General features: G+C 35.1%; 1 protein-coding gene across 2 annotated transcripts in view; it reads left to right on the forward strand.

The window, feature by feature from the left end:
- The window catches only part of STX17 (syntaxin 17), a 66,862-nt gene that overhangs the window by 15,987 nt on the left and 31,479 nt on the right, over positions 1–19,396 (forward strand). For both annotated transcript variants that reach the window (XM_019454354.2, XM_019454355.2), the window contains exon 3: positions 4,791–4,856. In XM_019454354.2, coding sequence (XP_019309899.1) covers positions 4,791–4,856 — 66 coding nt within the window. The remainder of the gene's footprint in view (positions 1–4,790; positions 4,857–19,396) is intronic.

Below are 19,396 nucleotides of genomic sequence, written 5' to 3' on the forward strand. Positions count from 1 at the left end.
CACCCAGGTGCCCCTATTTTGCTTTCATTAAAAAAAATATTTCTCTGGGTATAGAATTCCACGTTACGTTTTAGTTTGTTTTCAAGATGTTGCTCCGTTGTTTTCTGGCTTGCATTGTTTCTCAAAAGAAGTTTTCTGTCATTCTTGTCTTTTTTCGTTTGTACTTTATGTGCGTTTTGTCTGTGGCTGCTTTTATGACTTTTCTATCATTTTAAGAAATTTTATTGTCATGTGTATTATAGTTTTCTTCATTTTTCATATTTCTGGCATTTCTGGAGTTTCTCAGATCTTATGGATTTATAGTTTCTATCAAGTTTTGAAAAGCTTTGGTTATTCATTTTTCAAATATTTTTTCTGCCCTCTCTCTTTTCTCTTGGGAGTGCAATTACACGTATACTATGATGCTTTCAGTTGGCCCAAGACCTGCTGATGCCCTGTTCATTTATTGTCCATCTTTTTTCTTCCTGTGCTTTATTTTGGATTGTTTCTATTGCTATTCTTTTCTTTGCATTGTCTTATCTGCTATTAATCCCATCCATTGCATTTTTCATTTCAGATGACTTTTTTAACTCTAGGAATTAAATTTTTAAAAATATCTTTCATGTCTTAGTGTGCTCATATTTTCTTCTACTTTCTTGAACACAGGAACTACATAACTTTTTTTGTAGTTATTTGTATTAGTTAAAAACATTAAAATTTTTATTGCAGTGTAATTGGCATACAATGTTATATTAGTTTCAGGTATGCTGCATATTGATTCAACAGTTTTATATGTTACTCAACACTCACCCTAAGTGTAACCACCATACAATGTTACCATACAATGTTATTATAATACTATTACAGTATTATTTACTATATTCCCTATGCTGTACTTTTCATCCCTATGACTTATTTATTTTATAACTGGGAGTTTGTACCTCTTAATCCTCTTTACCTATTTTGCCCCTTACCCTACCCCCTCTCCTCTGGCAACCACCAATTTGTTCTCTGTATTTATGAGTCTGTTTGTGCAGTTACTTTAATTGCCTGTTATTCATGGTAAATATCTTAATGCATTGCCTACTGGATATATGTTTTAGTAAAGGCTTGAGGGAATAATGTAAGAAGTTTTTGCTGTTTTATCCTAGAAACCCAATGCCTTGCACCATGGAAGTGTTTCATGAAATAGTGGGTGGAAAATATTAGCCAAAAAATGGGAGTAGGCTTAGAGAGAAAAGGTAATGATAACCACCTGGACTGTTATAAGGAATTCCTCTGGTGTGAAAGTATTCTACAGCCCAAGCCCACATTTTTCTTTTGGCCCTGGAAGCAACGTTGCTTTCTCTCAGTTTCCCCTCTCTCTACTCATAAAGTATTATTATAATGAATTTTTTACGTGGTCATGAATATTTCATATATATGAACAGATAAACCCTAAAACTATAAAATTTTAAAACTGAAATAAATTTAGTGATGACTTAATTCAACCTGCTCTTTTTATAGAATAGTGAACTGAGGTCCAAGTTACTGATTTGCCCAAGTTTACAAACCTCACACAACTAGTCATTCTTTTGTTTTAAATATTCATTTATTTATTTTGAGAGAAAGAGATTGAGCATGTGCACACAGGGTAAGGGCAGAGAGAGAGGGAGAGAGAGAATCCCAGGCAGTCTCCATGCTTCAGTGCAGAGCCCAATGTGGGGCTCAGTCTCACGAATCATGAGATCATGACCTGAACTGAAATCAAGAGTCTGACTCTTAACCAACTGAGCCACCAAGGTGCCCTGTCATTTTTTTTTTTTAATTCACGTATGATTAATCTCCAGTGTTACATTAGTTTCAGTTGTACAAAATAAAGATTCAACAATTCTATTCAACACATTACTTGGTGTTCATCCCAGTAAATATACTCTTAATCCTCTTGACCTATTTCACCCATCCTCTGGAAACCACCAGTTTGTTCTCCATATTTAAGATTTTTTTTTTTGTCTCTGTTTTTCTTAGTTTGTTTCGTTTCTTAAATTCCACATATGAGTGACATCATATGGTGTATGTCTTTCTCTGACTTATTTCACTTGGTATTATATCCTCTAGATCCATCCATGTCGTTGCTACTGGCAAGATTTTATTTTTATGGCTGAGTAATATTCCACTGTATATATACCACATCTTTATTCATTTATCTAATATCATAATTTCTAATATCCTTGTCTATTAATGTCATTATCTCTATCATATGAGTCTGTTTCCATTGATTCATTTTTCTTGCTCTTTTGTATGCATGGTAATTGTTTACTGGATGCCGGACATGATGAACTTTACCTTGTTGGATACTGAACATTTTAAACTTCAAGTATTTTTGAGCTTTAAGATGTGTGAGACACAGTTAGTTATTTGGGGGGCAGTTTGACCCTTTTGAGTCATTCTTTGAAGCTTTATCATGAAGGATTAAAATATTCTTTCTTCCGGGGTGAATTTTTCCCCATGAAGGGCAACACTTTGGAGTATCATACCCGATGTGCAGTTTATTGCAAGGTTTTCCCACTCCACTCTGACTTGGGGCTCACATGCACTGCTTCTGGCTGTGTGATCTCTGGAAATTAGTCCACCAAAGGAAAAGGAAACTTTTCAGTGGTTCTTTTTCTGACCTCAGGTAGTTTTCCTTGTGTGAATGTGCTGACTTATACTTGGCTGAAGACTCAAAAGGAGAACGCTGCAGGTCTCTGGAGCTGTCTCTCTCAGTGTAGTCATCTCCTCCCATTGCAACTGTCTCTTCACATGCAGCTCTCTCCTCTCTGATACTCTGGTCCATGAATTCTAGCAGCCATGGCCTCCAAAAATTCTTAACTCTGTTCTCTTAACATTAATTTTTCTTAAAATATCAGGACAGATTAGTGTTGAGTAATAAATTTAAAAGTGGGTTATTTTTTGGGGTGCCTGGGTGGCTCAGTCGGTTGAGCGTGCAACTTCGGCTCATGCCATGATCTCACAGCTCGTGAATACGAGCCCTGCATCGGGCTCTGTGCTGACAGCTCAGGGTCTGGACCCTGCTTCGGATTCTGTGCCTCCCTCTCTGCCCCAACCCACTCACATTCTGTCTCTGTCTCTCTCAAAAATAAATAAACATTAAAAAATAATAATAAAGTGTCTAATTTTCAGGGGTGCCTGGGTGGCTCAGTTGGCTCATGAGCTCATGGCTTGTGAGTTCAAGCCCCACATCTAGCTCTGTGCTGACAGCTCAGAGCCTGAAGCCTGCTTCAGATTCTGTCTCCCTCTCTCTCTGCCCCTCCCCCGCTCGCACTCTGTCTCTCAAAAATAAATATATGTTAAAAATAATCATAAAAATAAATAAAAGTGACTTATTTTCAAACATATATTTTTGACTTCTTTTTTTTTTTTAAGTTTATTTATTTTTGAGACAGAGACAGCATGACTAGTAGAGGAGGGTAGAGAGAGAGAGGGAGAGAGAGGATCCCAAGCAGGCTCTGTGCTGCCAGCCCAGAGCCCAATGCGAAGCTCAAACTCACGAACCATGAGATCATATCTGAGCTGGAACCAGGAGTTGGACACTTAACTGACTGAGCCATCCAGGCACCCCTATTTTTGGCTTCTCTTCTCATCTTTTTATTAATACAATAACACTATCTAAAAGAGCCTTTAATACCAATTAAAAGTTTTAAAACCTGGGGAAAGAAATAGAAGAGCATTCATACCAGATCTGATGGTATCAGTTTAATTTTTCTTATAAATGAAAGTAGTTTGATAGTGGTTTTAAATTTGTTTGGTGAATATATTTTCTATGTTATTTTTAAGCTTAGTAGTTATTGTTTAGTTCTTAGATGAGGTAAAAACATTTAGGAGTATCTAAAGAGCTTTTTGCTGCATTATTCACTGCCAAATTTAAAGAATATGCAGAATAAGGAATATGAAAATGCCCGAGAAACTTTTTTAGTGCTCTTTTGTAATCTGTTACACCTTTCATGCATATATGGGACATTTTCATGTTTCTGTCCTTTCATTGTATTTCTACATTGGATTTTTTTTTTCTTTTAGTGTTGTAGTATACCAGAAATATGTTTAATGTCATTAGTCACAACTGCTAACATATTATTTGGATTTTTCATTTCAACCAAAAATAATATGTGATGTTTGATGTTGATGTTTATATGCTGTGTAAGTGTTGTGCTGTAATGTTACCACATTTTGCTGTGGTTCCTGTCAGATGAAAAATTTGCCATTATCATACGCATAAAGTTTCTTCGGTGAAACTCTGAAAACTAAACATTGTCTTGATAAAAACTGAAGCATGTATATTAAATGTTCATTCTCATTTTTGTATACTTTCTAGTCTGCACTATCAATGTAACTTTTTCTCAAGGTCAGATTGTGGTTTTTAATAGTTGACACTATCACTGACAAACTTTTAACATTCTTCATGAATAGTGAGACTCTCTGATGAGTACCCTTAATCTATTTATTTTTCACACTTTTACATTCTCATTCTTTATTTTTTCATCTCCAAAGAATTTTTAAGACAAAGTACACTGGTTTTTTGTTTTTTCTTCAGTAAAATGAATTATATCTAGTGATTTTTATTTGTTTTACCATTTGCCAGAATTTTGTGTGTAATGTTTTTGAAAATTTCCTACTTGTATTGTCATTGAACCATTAACTGCAACTATAAAGTCCATAACTTTTAGCTGGTATGTTTAAGTTTGGGTAGGTGAGTGGGGATTTTTGTGGATAAGTAGAAATAATCAGTTTAGTGATTAAACAAGAATTCAGTACCTTTCCTCTCTTTTATGTAGTATCAAAGGTGCCGAATCTGGGATAAGTTGCATGAAGAGCATATCAACGCAGGCCGTACAGTTCAGGTAAGTCTATTACATTGTTTCTAGTAGATCAATATGAAAAACAGTCTTAAGAATATTTTGCTAAACTAAATAGTCTTGTGGCTGAATCCTTTTATGTATATTTGTAACTATTTCTTTAAGGGTGCATTTTTAGCAGGAGTCACTGAATCAAATGTCATACATATTTTTAAGATTTTGATTCATAATACCAAAATTTCCTCCAGGAACAAAGTATCAACTTATACTCAAAATCAACGCATTTTCCAAAAACCTTATGTACATTAGTATTATCAGTTTCTCAAAATTTTGCCTACTAGTAAGTTAAAATAATGTTGCTTTTGTTGTTCTAATCTGGAGCTTTTATTGCTTTGAATGGTAAAAGTTTTTTTCATATGTGTCTTGGATAGTAATATTTCTTTTGTAAATCGCCTGTTCATGTCCCCTGCATATATTATGTTGTTGTCTTAAAAAAAAAAAAAGTTTATTTATCTTAAGAGAGTGTGCACATGTGCAAGTGGGGGAGGGGCAGAGAGTGGGAGAGAGAATCCCAAGCAGGCTCTGTGCTGTCAGCATGGAGCTTTCTCAGGATTCTCTCTCCTGCTCTTTCTCTCTGCTCCTTCCCTGACACATGCATTTTTTTTTCTCTCTCTCTCTGTCTCTCAAAATAAATAAACTTAAAAAAATTTTTTTAAAAAAGAACTTCAAAACGATACTGTTACAGTAACATAGTATTTATTACAAGTGTTCTTTGCAGTTATTGTCTTTTTAATAAATAAATGTTAATTATTTAAATTTTTAAAAATCCTGGAGCACCCGGGTGGCTCAGTCGGTTAAGCGTCTGACTTCGGCTCAGGTCATGATCTCGTGGTTTGTGAGTTTGAGCCCTGCCTGGGGCTCTGTGCTGACAGCTCAGAGCCTGGAGCCTGCTTTGGATTCTGTGTCTCCCTCTCTCTCTGCCCCTCCCCACTTGTGCTCTCTCTATCAAAAATAAATAAATATAAATGTAAAAATTTTTTTTTTAATTTTTAAAAGTCCTATATTTACATAGTTAAAAGTGAAATAAAAGTAAAAGCTTTACCTTACCCTTCTCCATCTCTGTGTCCTACTTGGAAGAAACCACTTTTAATCCTTTTGGCCATTTTCCCTGGTATGTAGCTCTTTATTCCTTAATATAATGTGAGAATGCTATTTCTTAATTAATCAGGTTCAGACATTACCTCTTCTTACCATAATAGGTGGTGATCTAGCTTTCTGCCCAGCTCTGGTACTTTCTTTCCACCTATACAAATACATACATTATAATTTTTGGTTAAATTATAAATCATTATTTTATTATTTTGATTATAAAAATACTGTTTTCTTCTAAACCAAATAGTGAAATACAATATTGTCTTTGCTTTTTTTGAAGTTGATATTTGTCTTTTTTTTAATTTCCTAGCTTTCTGGGTATTCGTAATTTTTTTCTAAATGCTCCACATCTTTGCTATGTGCTATCAGTGACAATTTTCATATGTCCAAATATTCTACTTCCATTCTTTATCCTGAACACTCCCTCCTGTAGCCCTCTTCCCAGTTCCAATCTGGACTTCCTTTCTAGGCTTCTTGCACAGGTGCTGTTCTGGGACTTCCTTCAGCTGCTGTTATGTGTTGGGTCCCTGTCTTCCTGGGTATCATGTCTTCCTCATTTTTGGTTTACTCCATTGTTTTGTTGGAGTACATCTCTCAGTAGCTCTCTAAATAAGCTCTCTAAATTTACATTGGAGGTAAATTTTTAAGTTATTATGAGTCTAAAATATACCCCTTTTCTCCCCTTACATGTGATTGCTAATTTCAGTAGGTATAGAATTCTAGCTGGTATTCTTTCAGATTTGAGGGTTCTCTAGTTTAGTGTTGCTCTTAATGAAGCTGATATTGTCTGATTTCTCAATTTTTATATGAGATCTATTTTTTCCCCCCTCTTTGGAAGCTTTTGTAGTCTGTTTATCCCTGGTGTTCTCAAATTTGATGATGATGTGCTTTGTGTTGGACTCTTTCAGTCTAAAAATTTATGTTCTTTAGTTCTGGGAAATTTAAATTATTCAATATGTTATTACTCTGTGTTTTTTCTTTGCTTTTTTTTTTTTTTAAATCTTTAATTGCAAGAATTGGCAAATGATGGCATTTTCCTTGGATGACCCTCCAGACATCAGTAGCTGGAGGTTTGCTCTGGTTCAGTTTTCTAAAGAAGAATCCTTCTCTTCCTCCTCCTCCCAGGGCAAGTAGGCACTTATTTTTCAGTCATAAAAGCAGGGTAGGTGAAGGATGCTGGGCTTTCATTGTTCAGTACACGCTTTCACATAAATCCCTTCTTTTAGCCCTGTGCCTGGTGTTTCTGAATCTAAAGTCTGTTTTTCCAAAGAATGCATCTCTGATCTTCTTGGATTTCAAAAAGGTTACTGTAGCTGCAGTGTAGTGAATAGATTGGGATAGAATGAAATGATTGCAAGAGATCATTTAGGAGAGATTACAGAGATAGTGGAGATAGAGAAAAACGGATTGACTTGAGGTCTAGTAGAAATTTGACCTACCTCTCTATATATGTATTTTACTGCTTGCCAACTAGATTATAAGCCTGAAGATCAGGGATTGTGTCTCTGCTATTTGTGTATATCACAGTACCTGCTGTTCATCAAGATTCAGTGTTTATTGAATGGTGCTAAGCACGTAAATGTCAATGAGATTATTATGACTTGGATTTCTTGCCATCTTCACTGTTTAATATGTTAGTAAAAATCACTTATTTTCTTGAGACAGTGGTTATGGTCAGAGTGTTTACTGATTAAAGAATATATTGACCTCCATTAATGACCTCCATCTGGCACAAAAGATTTATGTGTGCCATAAAAAGAATGAGATTGAGACTGTTTTTAGATGTAAGTATTTGCTTAGTTTTATTCATATATGCTCTGAATTTTGTGTATAGACTAGTTCTTGGCTAGTTTGTATAAAACTGATTTTTGGACAGTTTCATGAACAGTTATAATAGAGTTTATAGGTTTCTCATTATTATGTATAGTAAGAACTATCTGCTCACTTTCATTATAGTGTCTTTGTTGAAAGGAATTCTTAATTTAAACATAGTCTAATTGTCAGTCTTTTGTTTTGTGGTCTTGCTTTGGGTGTCTTATTCAAGGAATACTCTCCTGAGATCAAGAATATATTTTCTTATATTTTCTATTGAATGTTTTCAATGTTTTACTTTTAACACTTATGTTTTGAATCCATCTGAAATTGGTGCTATGAAGTAGATACAAATCTCCTTTATTCCATTTGGAAAACCAGTTCTCTCACTATTAACTGATTTCTGCAGTGCTTTTTACATATCACAATTCCATATATGTACGGGTCTGTCTCTGGTCGTTTTTTTATGTAAAAAAAAATGTTTAATGTTTATTTTTGAGAGAGAGACAGACAGACAGACAGAATGAGTGGGGGAGGGGCAGAGAGAGAGGGAGACACAGAATCTGAAGCAGGCTCCAGGCTCTGAGCTGTCAGCACAGAGTCCAACGTGGGACTCAAACCCATGAACCTTGAGATCATGACCTGAGCTGAAGTCGGACTCAACTGACTGAGCCACCCAGGCACCCCTGTCTCTGGTGTTTCTGTTCCACTGGTCAGTTTGTCTATTTCTCCATCAAGTTCCACACCATCTTAATTATGACAGCCTTATGATAAGGCTTGATATCTGGTAGGACAGCGTTTCCATCTTACTCTTCCTTTTCAGGACTGATTTGGCTATACGTATACCTTTAGTCTTCCATATAAGATTTGGAATCTGCTTGTCAAAGTCCATACACAATCTTGTTGGGAATTTGGGAATTGCATTGGCTTTATCCATGTATTTAGAGAAAATTGACATGTTTACAATGTCCAGTTTTCCTACCTATGAATATGGGTGGTTCTTGCACTTTTTATGTCTTTTTTAATATTCTGCATACAGATAATGATAGATTATACTTTTAAAAAATACCTGCAAAATGTTTCCATTCTATTTGGAATTTTACACAATGACCTTGCTATTCCCCAACCAGCAGGTAGAGTCTGATTCCCTTCCTGTTGAATCTGGGCTGAGGCAGAAATAATGCCTGATTTCTGAGGCTAAGTCAGAAAAGTCAGATAGATTCCCCTGGTTCTCTGAGGGTGCTTGCTCTGTGGAAACCTCAGCATCATGTGAAATGTCCAGCTATCCTGAGATCCCTTTGTGGGAGATAGCCACAGCCACAGCTGAGCTGTTAGGAACTTGCAGCCTCAAGTGCCAGCCACACGCGTGTGAGCCATCTCAGACATTAGAGCTTTCGGATGACTATAGCCTCAGCGGGTGCCTGACTCAACCACATGGGTGACTCCGAGTGAGAACTGCCCGACTGAGGATGTCCTTAATTTCTGGCCTGCAAAATCAGATGGTGGTTTTAGATCCTTAAGTTTTGGATGAATTTGTTATGCAGCAACAAATGACTGGAATACAGGGCTTATAGTTATTTTGTTTATCTATTTCACTTATCTATTCTTAAGTACTTTACAGTTTTACAGTGTGTGTGTATTTGGGAGAGGTTTAAATGTTGTCCTTTTTAATTATGCTTTCTACCATGATGGTGTATATAGAAATATAATTAATTTTCATTCATAGATCTGTTGCTGATTATCTTTAAGTTCTCTTGTTAGTTTGAACAGTCTAAGTCCCTTTGAGCTTTCTATTTATAGTTTATTTTTTTGAGTAATATTTTTCTTCTCTTGTAAGATTACCCCTTTTTCCTGATTTCTTTCTTGTTTTGATTTCTTGTGTTTTGTTTTGTTTTGTTTTTTAGTCCAGCTTTCTAGTTATTACAAGAAATGGTTATAAATAAGCTCGTTCAAATTTACTTTTTAGAAAAAGATCTTATAAATAACAACAGATCCCTCTACAAAATAATTCTTAATTTATACATAATGTTTTTTCAGAAAGTAAAATCTCATTCGTTCTGCTGTATTCCAGGATGATTATAACGATTGTTAATCATGTATACCAAGTGCTTACACAGCCCCTGTCATATAGTAGGTATTCAGTTAGTAAGAAGAATTGGAATAAGCTTGATTTCATGCTTTCACATTTAGCTGCTAGATGAAGCTAAACATGAGTGTTGGCTTTTTGTTAGTTTAATTTAAAACATTGTAATTGCTTCACTTTTCCCCATTTTGTTTGGCTTGTCATATAAAAGTACAAAATGTATATTTTATTTTATTTTTTTTTAATTTTTAATGTTTATTCTTGAGAGAGAGCGTGCACGCATGAGCAGGGGAGGGGCAGAGAGAGAGGGAGACAGAATTAGAAGCAGGCTCCAGGCTCCAAGCTGTCAGAGCTTGACGTGAGGCTTGAACTCACAAACCATGAGATCATGACCTGAGCTGAAGTCGGACGCTTAACCAGCTGAGCCACCCAGGTGCCCCCAAAATGTGTATTTTAAAGCTTAGTTTTCCCTGCTACCCTCCCCAAGTACTTAACATATAATACTAGCTGGTGATAGAGGATTATGAAAAATATATCAGTTTCTGCTTTGAAGAAACTTACGTAGGTGGGAATTCATAAAAAATTAAATAAAATATTTAAATAATAGCTTAAGGTTTTAGTAATAGAAGTCAATCTATAATTAATTGTCATATTATAGAGATCAGTAAGTGATACAGTGCCAGTTGTCTGGATGCTGGGTAAGGGGTGTTATCCTCATTTTTTTAGATAAAGAAGACTGAAGAATAGAGAAACTTAGTGTATTAAGTGCACAAGGTCTTAATAAGTGTTAGTGCAGGAATCCAATCTGGAATTAATATTAACTCAGGTGGATAGAAAGTGGAGTGCTGCACTTAATACCTATATAATAGATCCTCATTAGATATGTGTTGAGTAAATGAATGGAGACCTTTTTCTTGTTTGAGTTTTATTGCTTTTGGTGTTTCAGTTAATATTTTTGAAGCTATGTATATGTTCTTTTTGGTGCCTTTTGATGTTGAAATAAGTGTAAAGTTGTTGTGTAGTAGTTAGGTAAAACAAGAATAGTCCAGACTTATTATAATTAAACAGTTGTGACTCTGGAGCCTTTAATAATAAATGAGATGTCTAGAATGTATTTACTCTAAGTTGTTTAAATGTTTACCAGTGGACTTGAGCTCTGTGTTTGTAAGGAAATCAGATTATTATGATACCAAATGTTTTTAGCTGTACACAATTTGCTCTCAAAATTACATGTCGTAAAAACACATTAGGAATCCTTAAATCAATATTTAACAAAGGCAAATATATGCATAGCCACTCTTTTAATCATTAAATACATAATTAGCCATTTTTCAGAATTTCAATTAACTCAGAATAATTACTTTTTACAATGATCAGTATAGATAAGTATATGTTTAAACATATCTTTTAATCTTTAGACAGAAACTTCAGGATATTTCTGAAAGAAGGAGGGGAAAGCCATAACTAGTTATTAAATTTAGTTATAGAGCTAAAGAGAGAGATATGTCACCTTCATTTTCCTGAGAGTTTGGCCATAGTTTTCAGTTTACTTCTTGCATACCGCAAGCTTCTTAATTACTGAGTTAGTATGCTTTGTTGTTTTTAAACTTACTTCATTGACTGTAGCCCCATTTGTCTAACTTGTGGATATTGCTGTAAATTTTCAAAACTTGGCATAATAATAGCCTTTCTGGTCTGATTATTATTAGAAGAGCAGAAACATTTGAACTTTCACTATGTTCTAGATACTAGTCTAGACACTGAGGATATAGCTGTAAGCAAAACAAGAAAAATCTTGTTGTCATTGAACTTATATTCTGGGATGGTGAGTGGAAAAAGCAGAGACGTAATTTTTAAAATAAATATATAATATTTACTTATTTACTAAACATTTATTTATTTTTGTAAGAGGAGGGAGGTGGACAAAGGATCTGAGTGGGCTCTGCACTGACAGCAGAGAGCCCGATGCAGGGCTCAAACTCCTGAACCACGGGATCATGACCTGAGCTGAAGTCAGATGCTAACCCAACTGAGCCACCCAGGCACCTCTAATAAACTGTAATACTTAGATGGTTGGGGCGCCTGGGTGGCTCAGTCGGTTAAGCGTCCGACTTCGGCTCAGGTCATGATCTCACGGTCCGTGAGTTCGAGCCCCGCATCGGGCTCTGTGTTGACTGCTCAGAGCCTTGAGCCTGTTTAGGATTCTGTGTCTCCCTCTCTCTCTGACCCTCCCCTGTTCATGCTCTGTCTCTCTCTGTCTCAAAAATAAATAAACGTTAAAAAAAAATAAAAAAAAATAGATGGTTATAAGTACCGTGAAATAAAAGTAAAGCAGGTTAAAGGGAACAAAAAAATCACAGAAGGTGACGAACTTATATATACGGTGGTTGTGGAAAGATTCTGATGACATCTGAGCAGAGACTTGAAGGAAGTTAAAATATAAACCTTGGGTAATAGGAAATCAAGTGGGAAGACAGAGATGACAGGATGTGTGGAATATTCAAGGGGGTAGTGAGGAGGTCAGTGTGGCTGGTGTGAGAAGAATATAGGAGGTGAGATCAGGGAGATCAGCTCAGTCTGATGATGGAAGGCCTTGCAGAATATGATAATTTGAAGTTGGGTAGAAAGTGTTTGGAAGGATCTGAGCAGATAATGACCTGATACAACTTTAAAAGATCACCTTAACTATCATGAAAAGGATAGATTCTAAGGGAGCAAGGATGGATATAAGAGTACCAGTTAGATGGCTAATGTAATAATCAAGATACCATGGGTTTACTTTTTAGAAAAATGCAGATACATGTGTAAACAATTTTGTGTAGAATGGCAGAGACCTAATACGTTAGCTTTTTACCTACTCTCTTTGTAGCCCTAGTAAATGATTCTGAACTTACATGCTTGACATAGGAATTAGGAACTACCTGACATCAACCTAATGGTGAAATAACTTTTTGACAAATCACACACACACACACAAAACTTCAAACATATGAAATATAGAAAATACTAAAAATAGTGTAACACTTATGTCCTCATCACCCAACTTTGTCAAAGTAACATTTTGTCACTACTTTGTCAAAGTAACATAGTAACATTTTGTCACTATTTCTTCTTTTTAAAAAATTTTTAAAGTTTATTTATTTATTTTGAGAGAGGGGGAGGGAGGGAGTAGGGCAGAGAGGGAGAGAGAGAATCCTAAGCAAGTTCTGTACTGTCAGTGCAGAGCCTCATGTGAGGCTTAAACTCATGAACCATGAGATCATGACCTGATCTGAATCAAGAGTTGGTCACTTAACCAACTGAGCTACCCAGGTGCCCCTGTTCCTTTTTTAAAAGAAAATTTTAGAAATACCATTGAAATCCCTTGTGTACCTTTCCTTGGTTCCATTTTCCTTGGTTGCGTTTTCCTTGTTCCTATCTTAATCTGAAGGAAATCTTTTCTCCTGATTTAAGTATTTATCATTTCTTTTTTCTTTTTAGTTTTTCATTCTTTTTTATTTTTTTAAGTAAGCTCTACACCCAGCATGGGGCCTGAACTCCAACCCCCCAAGGTCAAGAGTTGTACACTCCCCTGACCGAGCCAGGCAGGCACCAAGTATTTATCATTTCTGTGCATGTGGCTATACATAAATAATACATCGTTTTGCATTTTCTTTCTGCTTTTTCACCCTAAACAATGTTCTTGAGGTGTTAATTGATATACAATAAAGTACATAATTTGATAAGTTTTGACATATGTGTATGCCATGACACTGTCACTTCAGTCAAAATAGTGAATATATCCATTGCCCCAAAAAGTTCCTTCAAACCCCATTGTAACTCTCCTTCTGGATTCTCCCTCCCAAATCCCTCTGTACCCCTTCCCATTCTACACACACACACACACACACACACACACCCTGGATACCCCAGCAACCACTGACCTGCTTTCTGCCACTGTGCAGTAGTTTGGATTTCCTAGAATTTTATATAAATAGAATCATGAAATATGAACTTCTTTTTCTGTCCGGCTTCCTTCACTCTACATAAATATTTTGGGGGTTCATTCATTGTTACAATGTGTATCAGTATTTCATTCCTCTTCACTGTTGAGTAGGTATTCCGTTGTATAAATATACCGCAGCTTGTTTATCTGTTCATTTGTGATGGACATTTGGGTTATTTCCAGTTTGAGGTTATTACAAATAAAGCTGCTGTGAACATTTGAGTACAGGACTTTGTATGAACAAAGGATTTCGTTTCTCTTGGATAAATACTTATGAATGGGAATAGCTGGATCATATAGTTTTTATTCCTTAATTATTTGAAACTGCCAAGCTGTTTTATGAGATGGTTGTACCATTTCATATTCTTCCATATCATTGTCAACACTTGATATGGTTAGTCTTCTTAGTTTTAGCCATTATAATAGGTCTCTAGTGGTATCTCACTGTGATTTTAATTTTCTTTTTTTTTTTTTTAATTTTTTTTAATGTTTACTTATTTTTGAGACAGAGAGAGACAGAGCATGAACAGGGGAGGGTCAGAGAGAGAGGGAGACACAGAATCCGAAGCAGGCTCCAGGCTCCGAGCTGTCAGCACAGAGCCTGATGCGGGGCTCAAACCCACGAACCGTGAGATCATGACCTGAGCCGAAGTCGGACGCCCAACCGACTGAGCCACCCAGGCGCCCCTAATTTTCATTTGATTAATGATGTTTCTGTTTTATTTTGAATTATTTTTTATTTCATTGTATGTCTTTGTCATGCTAACTATACCTTTTGGTTTTGTTATTTTAGTGGTTGCTTTAGGGTTTATAGTATACATGTTATTACAGTTTATCTTTAAGTGATATTATACTATTTCACATATGTTTAATAAACTTAAATATACCTTTATTTCTCCTCTCCAGTCTTTATATAATTGTTGTTGTATGTTTACTTATATATATATATGTTATATACTCCATAATGTAAACTCTCAATTATCTTTTTCAAGTGATTTAGATATTAAGGGAAAAATAACTTATATAATGGCATTTCTATTTCTGGTGTGCTTAATGCATTTGTGTATAACCATATTTCCATCTGGTATAATTTTCCTTTTGCCTAAAAGATTTCCTTTAACATTTTTTGGAGCACAGTTCTGCTGGTGATGAAGAGTTCTGCTTTTGTATATATAAAAAGCCTTTATTTGGCCTTTGTTTTTAAAAGGAATTTTGCTGTATATAAGATTCTATATTAACTTTTTTCTTTCAGTACCTTAGAGGTGTTTTCAACTTTTTTTCACTTGCATTTTTTTGCAATAAGAAATGTTTCATTCGTATTTTTGTTCTCAGTATGTAGTATGTGTTTATTCTCTGGCTGCTTTTACAATTTTCCCTTTATCAGTGGCTCTGAATACTTTGATCATGATGAGCTTGTGTGACATTTTCTTCACATTTCTTGTGCTCTCAATTTGTAGAGTTTCTTGGATCTCTAGGTTTATAGTTTGCATACAATTTGAAAAATTTGGGGCCATATTTCTTCATATGTTTTCTGTCCCCTCCCATCTCTCTTCTTCAGAGACTCCAATTACACGTATATTAGGCTTCTTGAAGTTATCTTACAATTTTTTGGATTCCTCTTTCTCTTTGTGTTTCATTTTAGATAGTTTTATTTCTGTGCCTTCATGCTTCGTGTTTACTAGTCTTAGCAGCAGCAGTGTCCAATCTGCTGTTAATACAGTCAGTGCATTTTTCATCACACACACTGTAGTTTTCAACTCTAGAACTTTGATTTGGGTTCCTTCCTAACCCCCTTCTTCCTTCCTTCCTTTTTTTTTTTTATTTTTTTATTTTTTTATTTTAATTGAGTAGGCTCCACACCCTACATGGGGCTTGAATTCATGACCCTGAGATCAAGAGTCACATGTTCTACCAACTGAGCCAGACAGGCACCCTGATTTGGGTTTCTCTTTATATTTTTCATGTCTCTCCTTAACTTTTTAAACATATTAAATACAATTATAATAACTTTTAATATCCTTCTCTGCTAATTCTAATATCTATGTCAATTCTGGGTCAGTTTCAATCAAGTGATTATTCTCCTCATTTTGGGTCATATTTTCCTATTTCTTTGTGTGTCTGGTGATATTTGATTGGGAGGCCTTTACTTGGCGGAGTGCTAGATTTTTTTTTTTTTTTTTTTGAGTGCTAGATATTTTTATGTTCCTATAAATCTTACTGAGCTTTGTTCTGGAATACAGTTAAAATACTTGGAAACAGTTTGATTCTTTTGGGTCTAACTTTTATGATTTATTAGGCTTCATTGGAACAGTGCTCAGTCTAGGGCTAATTATTTCCCCACTAATGCAGTAAAACCTTTCTGAGTGCTCTACCCACTGCCTAGGGAATTCAGAGTTTTTCCAGTTTAGCTGGTGGGAACAGACACTGTTTAAAGCTTTGAGTACTAGGCACTGTTCCCTCTAATCTTTTTGGATGATTTTTTTCTCCTAGCCTCAAGTAGTTTTCCCACATACATGTTCTGATCATTTCTCTGCTACATACTTGAGGATTGTACCCTTGCATATGTGCAGGATTCTCTTTCTATGCAGCTCTCTCTAGTACTTCAGTGCTCTGTTCTACACACTCTGCAGAAGCAGAAGTCTATTATTATGTTTTGAAACTGCAAGTGGAATAAGTTTACTAGTTTTCTTCTGTGGGATAAGAAAACATTAGCATTAAGAAAGATTTTGTGATCAAATTTTGGAATTAAGTTAAAAAGTTGGAAATTATTACTACTGTAATAATTCACTGAAGAACATTAACTTGGATTCTGTAGAAGAAACTTGATCAGCCTAGTCTCCATAGCAGTGGTGATACAGAACTTGTTGAGAACACAGATTTCTGGGACTCACTTTAGAGATTCTGAGATAGTAGATTTCAGACCACATTTAGAAAGATACTGCTCTACAGAGAGTCTATGCTAGTTCTGTAGGTGATGAAAAGAAAGAAAGAAAGAAAGAAAGAAAGAAAGAAAGAAAGAAAGAAAGAAAGAAGAATGAATGAATATCAGCCATGGAACTTCTAGGAGTAAAACTTGACTTTCATAATTTTACTGTCAGAAATATGGAACAGTTGAGTTATGTACTTTTTAAATTTTTAAGAGATTTTGAAAGGGAGAAGCAATAGAAAAGAGGGGATGAGGGGGGAAGAAAGGGAAGTGAGGATAGTAGACAGAACTTAGAGAAGAAAAGATTAAAGAGAGTCAAGGCCTGGTAGGGAATGGAAAAGAGGATACAGTAGATTCCAAAATGAATGCTATTAGAAGGTAAATTATTGCAGATTATTTTGAGCTTCAATTGAATTTAAATTTTAGTTTTGCCTTGAAATATTTATGAGCTTAATAATCAGGATTTAGGATTTTTCACCTCTACTCTGATTAGCATAGGTCCTATAGAACCTCAAGGAGGAAATTAAATCTAAGGTACCATCTGTTGTAAGACACACCATTGTTTTGTGTACCTCCAAGAAAGAAAAAGTGCTGCCAGAGAATGGCACGTTGTGCTTTTTTGACATCTATTTTAAGGTGCATTCCAATTTCAGAGATGTTAGAATGTGGGAAAGATATTGTGTCTTAAAATTGATGAAGTGTGGTATTTAGAAGACTTCTGTCCTTGTCCTCCACCTCTGTCTTTCCCCAGTCTAGTCTATTTAGTATGTTCTGTTTTCCTAGTGTTCTTTAGGGTAAGCTCAAATCTCACTTCCTTCATGAAGCCTGTCTAGATTCTTATAGTAAGATGTTTCAAGTTTCCTTTGAGCATGTTTCTTATGCCCCTTTCACTTTTGAATATATCTTCTTAATAGAGAATCAAAAGCAAAATAGGAGTTTGGTAGCTCTGCTTTTTCTGCATCATCTGTTAACATTATACCATCTGCCCTAAGCGGTAGACCTAATCCTCCTTTCTTGTTCTTGCTCTACATGTATTTTTTAAATCCTTTTTATTGTTCTTAACATTTTTCATCAGCCTCCGCTCATTCTGGGCTCCTACTTTACTTACATGATTCTCCTGGTTTCAGATCACTCTTTTGTATTCATCCTTGTTCACATGCCTTTATTTTTCTTTTTTTTAAAAAACAGGTCTCTTAAAATTCTGAACTTACCATAGCACACCATATACCACCATATTGGATTCTTCAGATACCTCTTTTCTTTCTTATCAGATTAGCTTTTTTGTTTCTAGTGTCAGGATATCACCTTTTAGAAACTCTCTCTTTCAAAAAAGATCTTCCTATCACAATATAATTTCTGTGGCATCACACAACTATTTTCTCCAGAAAAACTTGATTCAGTTCCCTGAGTATCAGTGTTTCCATTATTCTTTTTTAACTATTAAGAGCTCCAAGATGGCATGGTTGCTTTTTCTCTTGCGTTTCATTCCCACTTCACTATTTTATCCTTGTATGTCAGAATTAATTCCAAAAAAGTGGTTCCGTTCATTATTTCTTCCAGCTAATGAAAGATGATACGTTTCATATGCTTAGTGACTTATATTATGCATTCCTAGGGAACTAATTTAGTTACATTCTTGATAGTTGGAGATCTCTGTTGTTGTTGGACTACTGCTTTGCCCTTTGTGGAAAATATTAAGAAAGAATTCATTATTCATTTACTATGTTTATTGAATCAAAGCGTATATGAGGGATCACATATAGCCTTGAGGATACAATGGTAAAGAAATTAGGTAAATCACAATCTAGTCAAATGAATGAATTTATCTTTTATCCAGGAAGATGGTTGGCAATATACTTCCACAGTGAGATTGATACTCATTTTTACCCCTACCCAAATGCTTTCAAACTTGACTTGTTTCTATCCTTAACTTAATTGACCATCAGGTTAATATAATGTGCTTTTCTAAAAATGTTACTAAAACTTTTTACTGTGAAATATAACATGTGTGCCATGCATACAACATAAATATACACCTAAACAAATTGTTATCCTGGGAACACTCAAGTAACTACTACTCAGATCAAAAATAGAAAATTGCCAGCATCCTAGAAACCCCTCATAGTCTCTTCCCTATAACAATCACCTTTCTCCCACCAAAAGTAATTACTATCTTGATTTATATGATAACTGTTTCTTAGTCTCTCTGTATAATTTTACCACCAGAATGTATCATTAAGTTATAAATTAATTTAGTCTATTCTTGAACATTATATAAATTGAATTAAACAGAATATGTCTTTTGTGTCTAGCTTGAGACTTATCTGTGTTCTTGCCTATAGCAGTATTCAGTCATTTTCATTATTGTGTGTAGTCCATTGTATGAGTTTACCATAGTGTATGGTAAATATATACTATGATATGTTGATGGTCACTTGGGTTTTCAGTTTCTATTACAAATGTGATTAGCATTCTTGTATATTTTTACCGATACACATGTGCATACATTTCTGTTGAGTATATTTTTAGGACATTGGGCATCCTTATTTTCACTGTAGTATAGTACCAAACTATTTTCCAAAATAGTTGTACTAATTTTACACTCCTTCCAGCAATGAATGTGAGTT

Source organism: Panthera pardus, unplaced genomic scaffold (genome assembly GCF_024362965.1).
Source record: "Panthera pardus isolate Hobbes unplaced genomic scaffold, ASM2436296v1 HiC_scaffold_20, whole genome shotgun sequence".
Taxonomy (NCBI): Eukaryota; Metazoa; Chordata; class Mammalia; order Carnivora; family Felidae; genus Panthera; species Panthera pardus.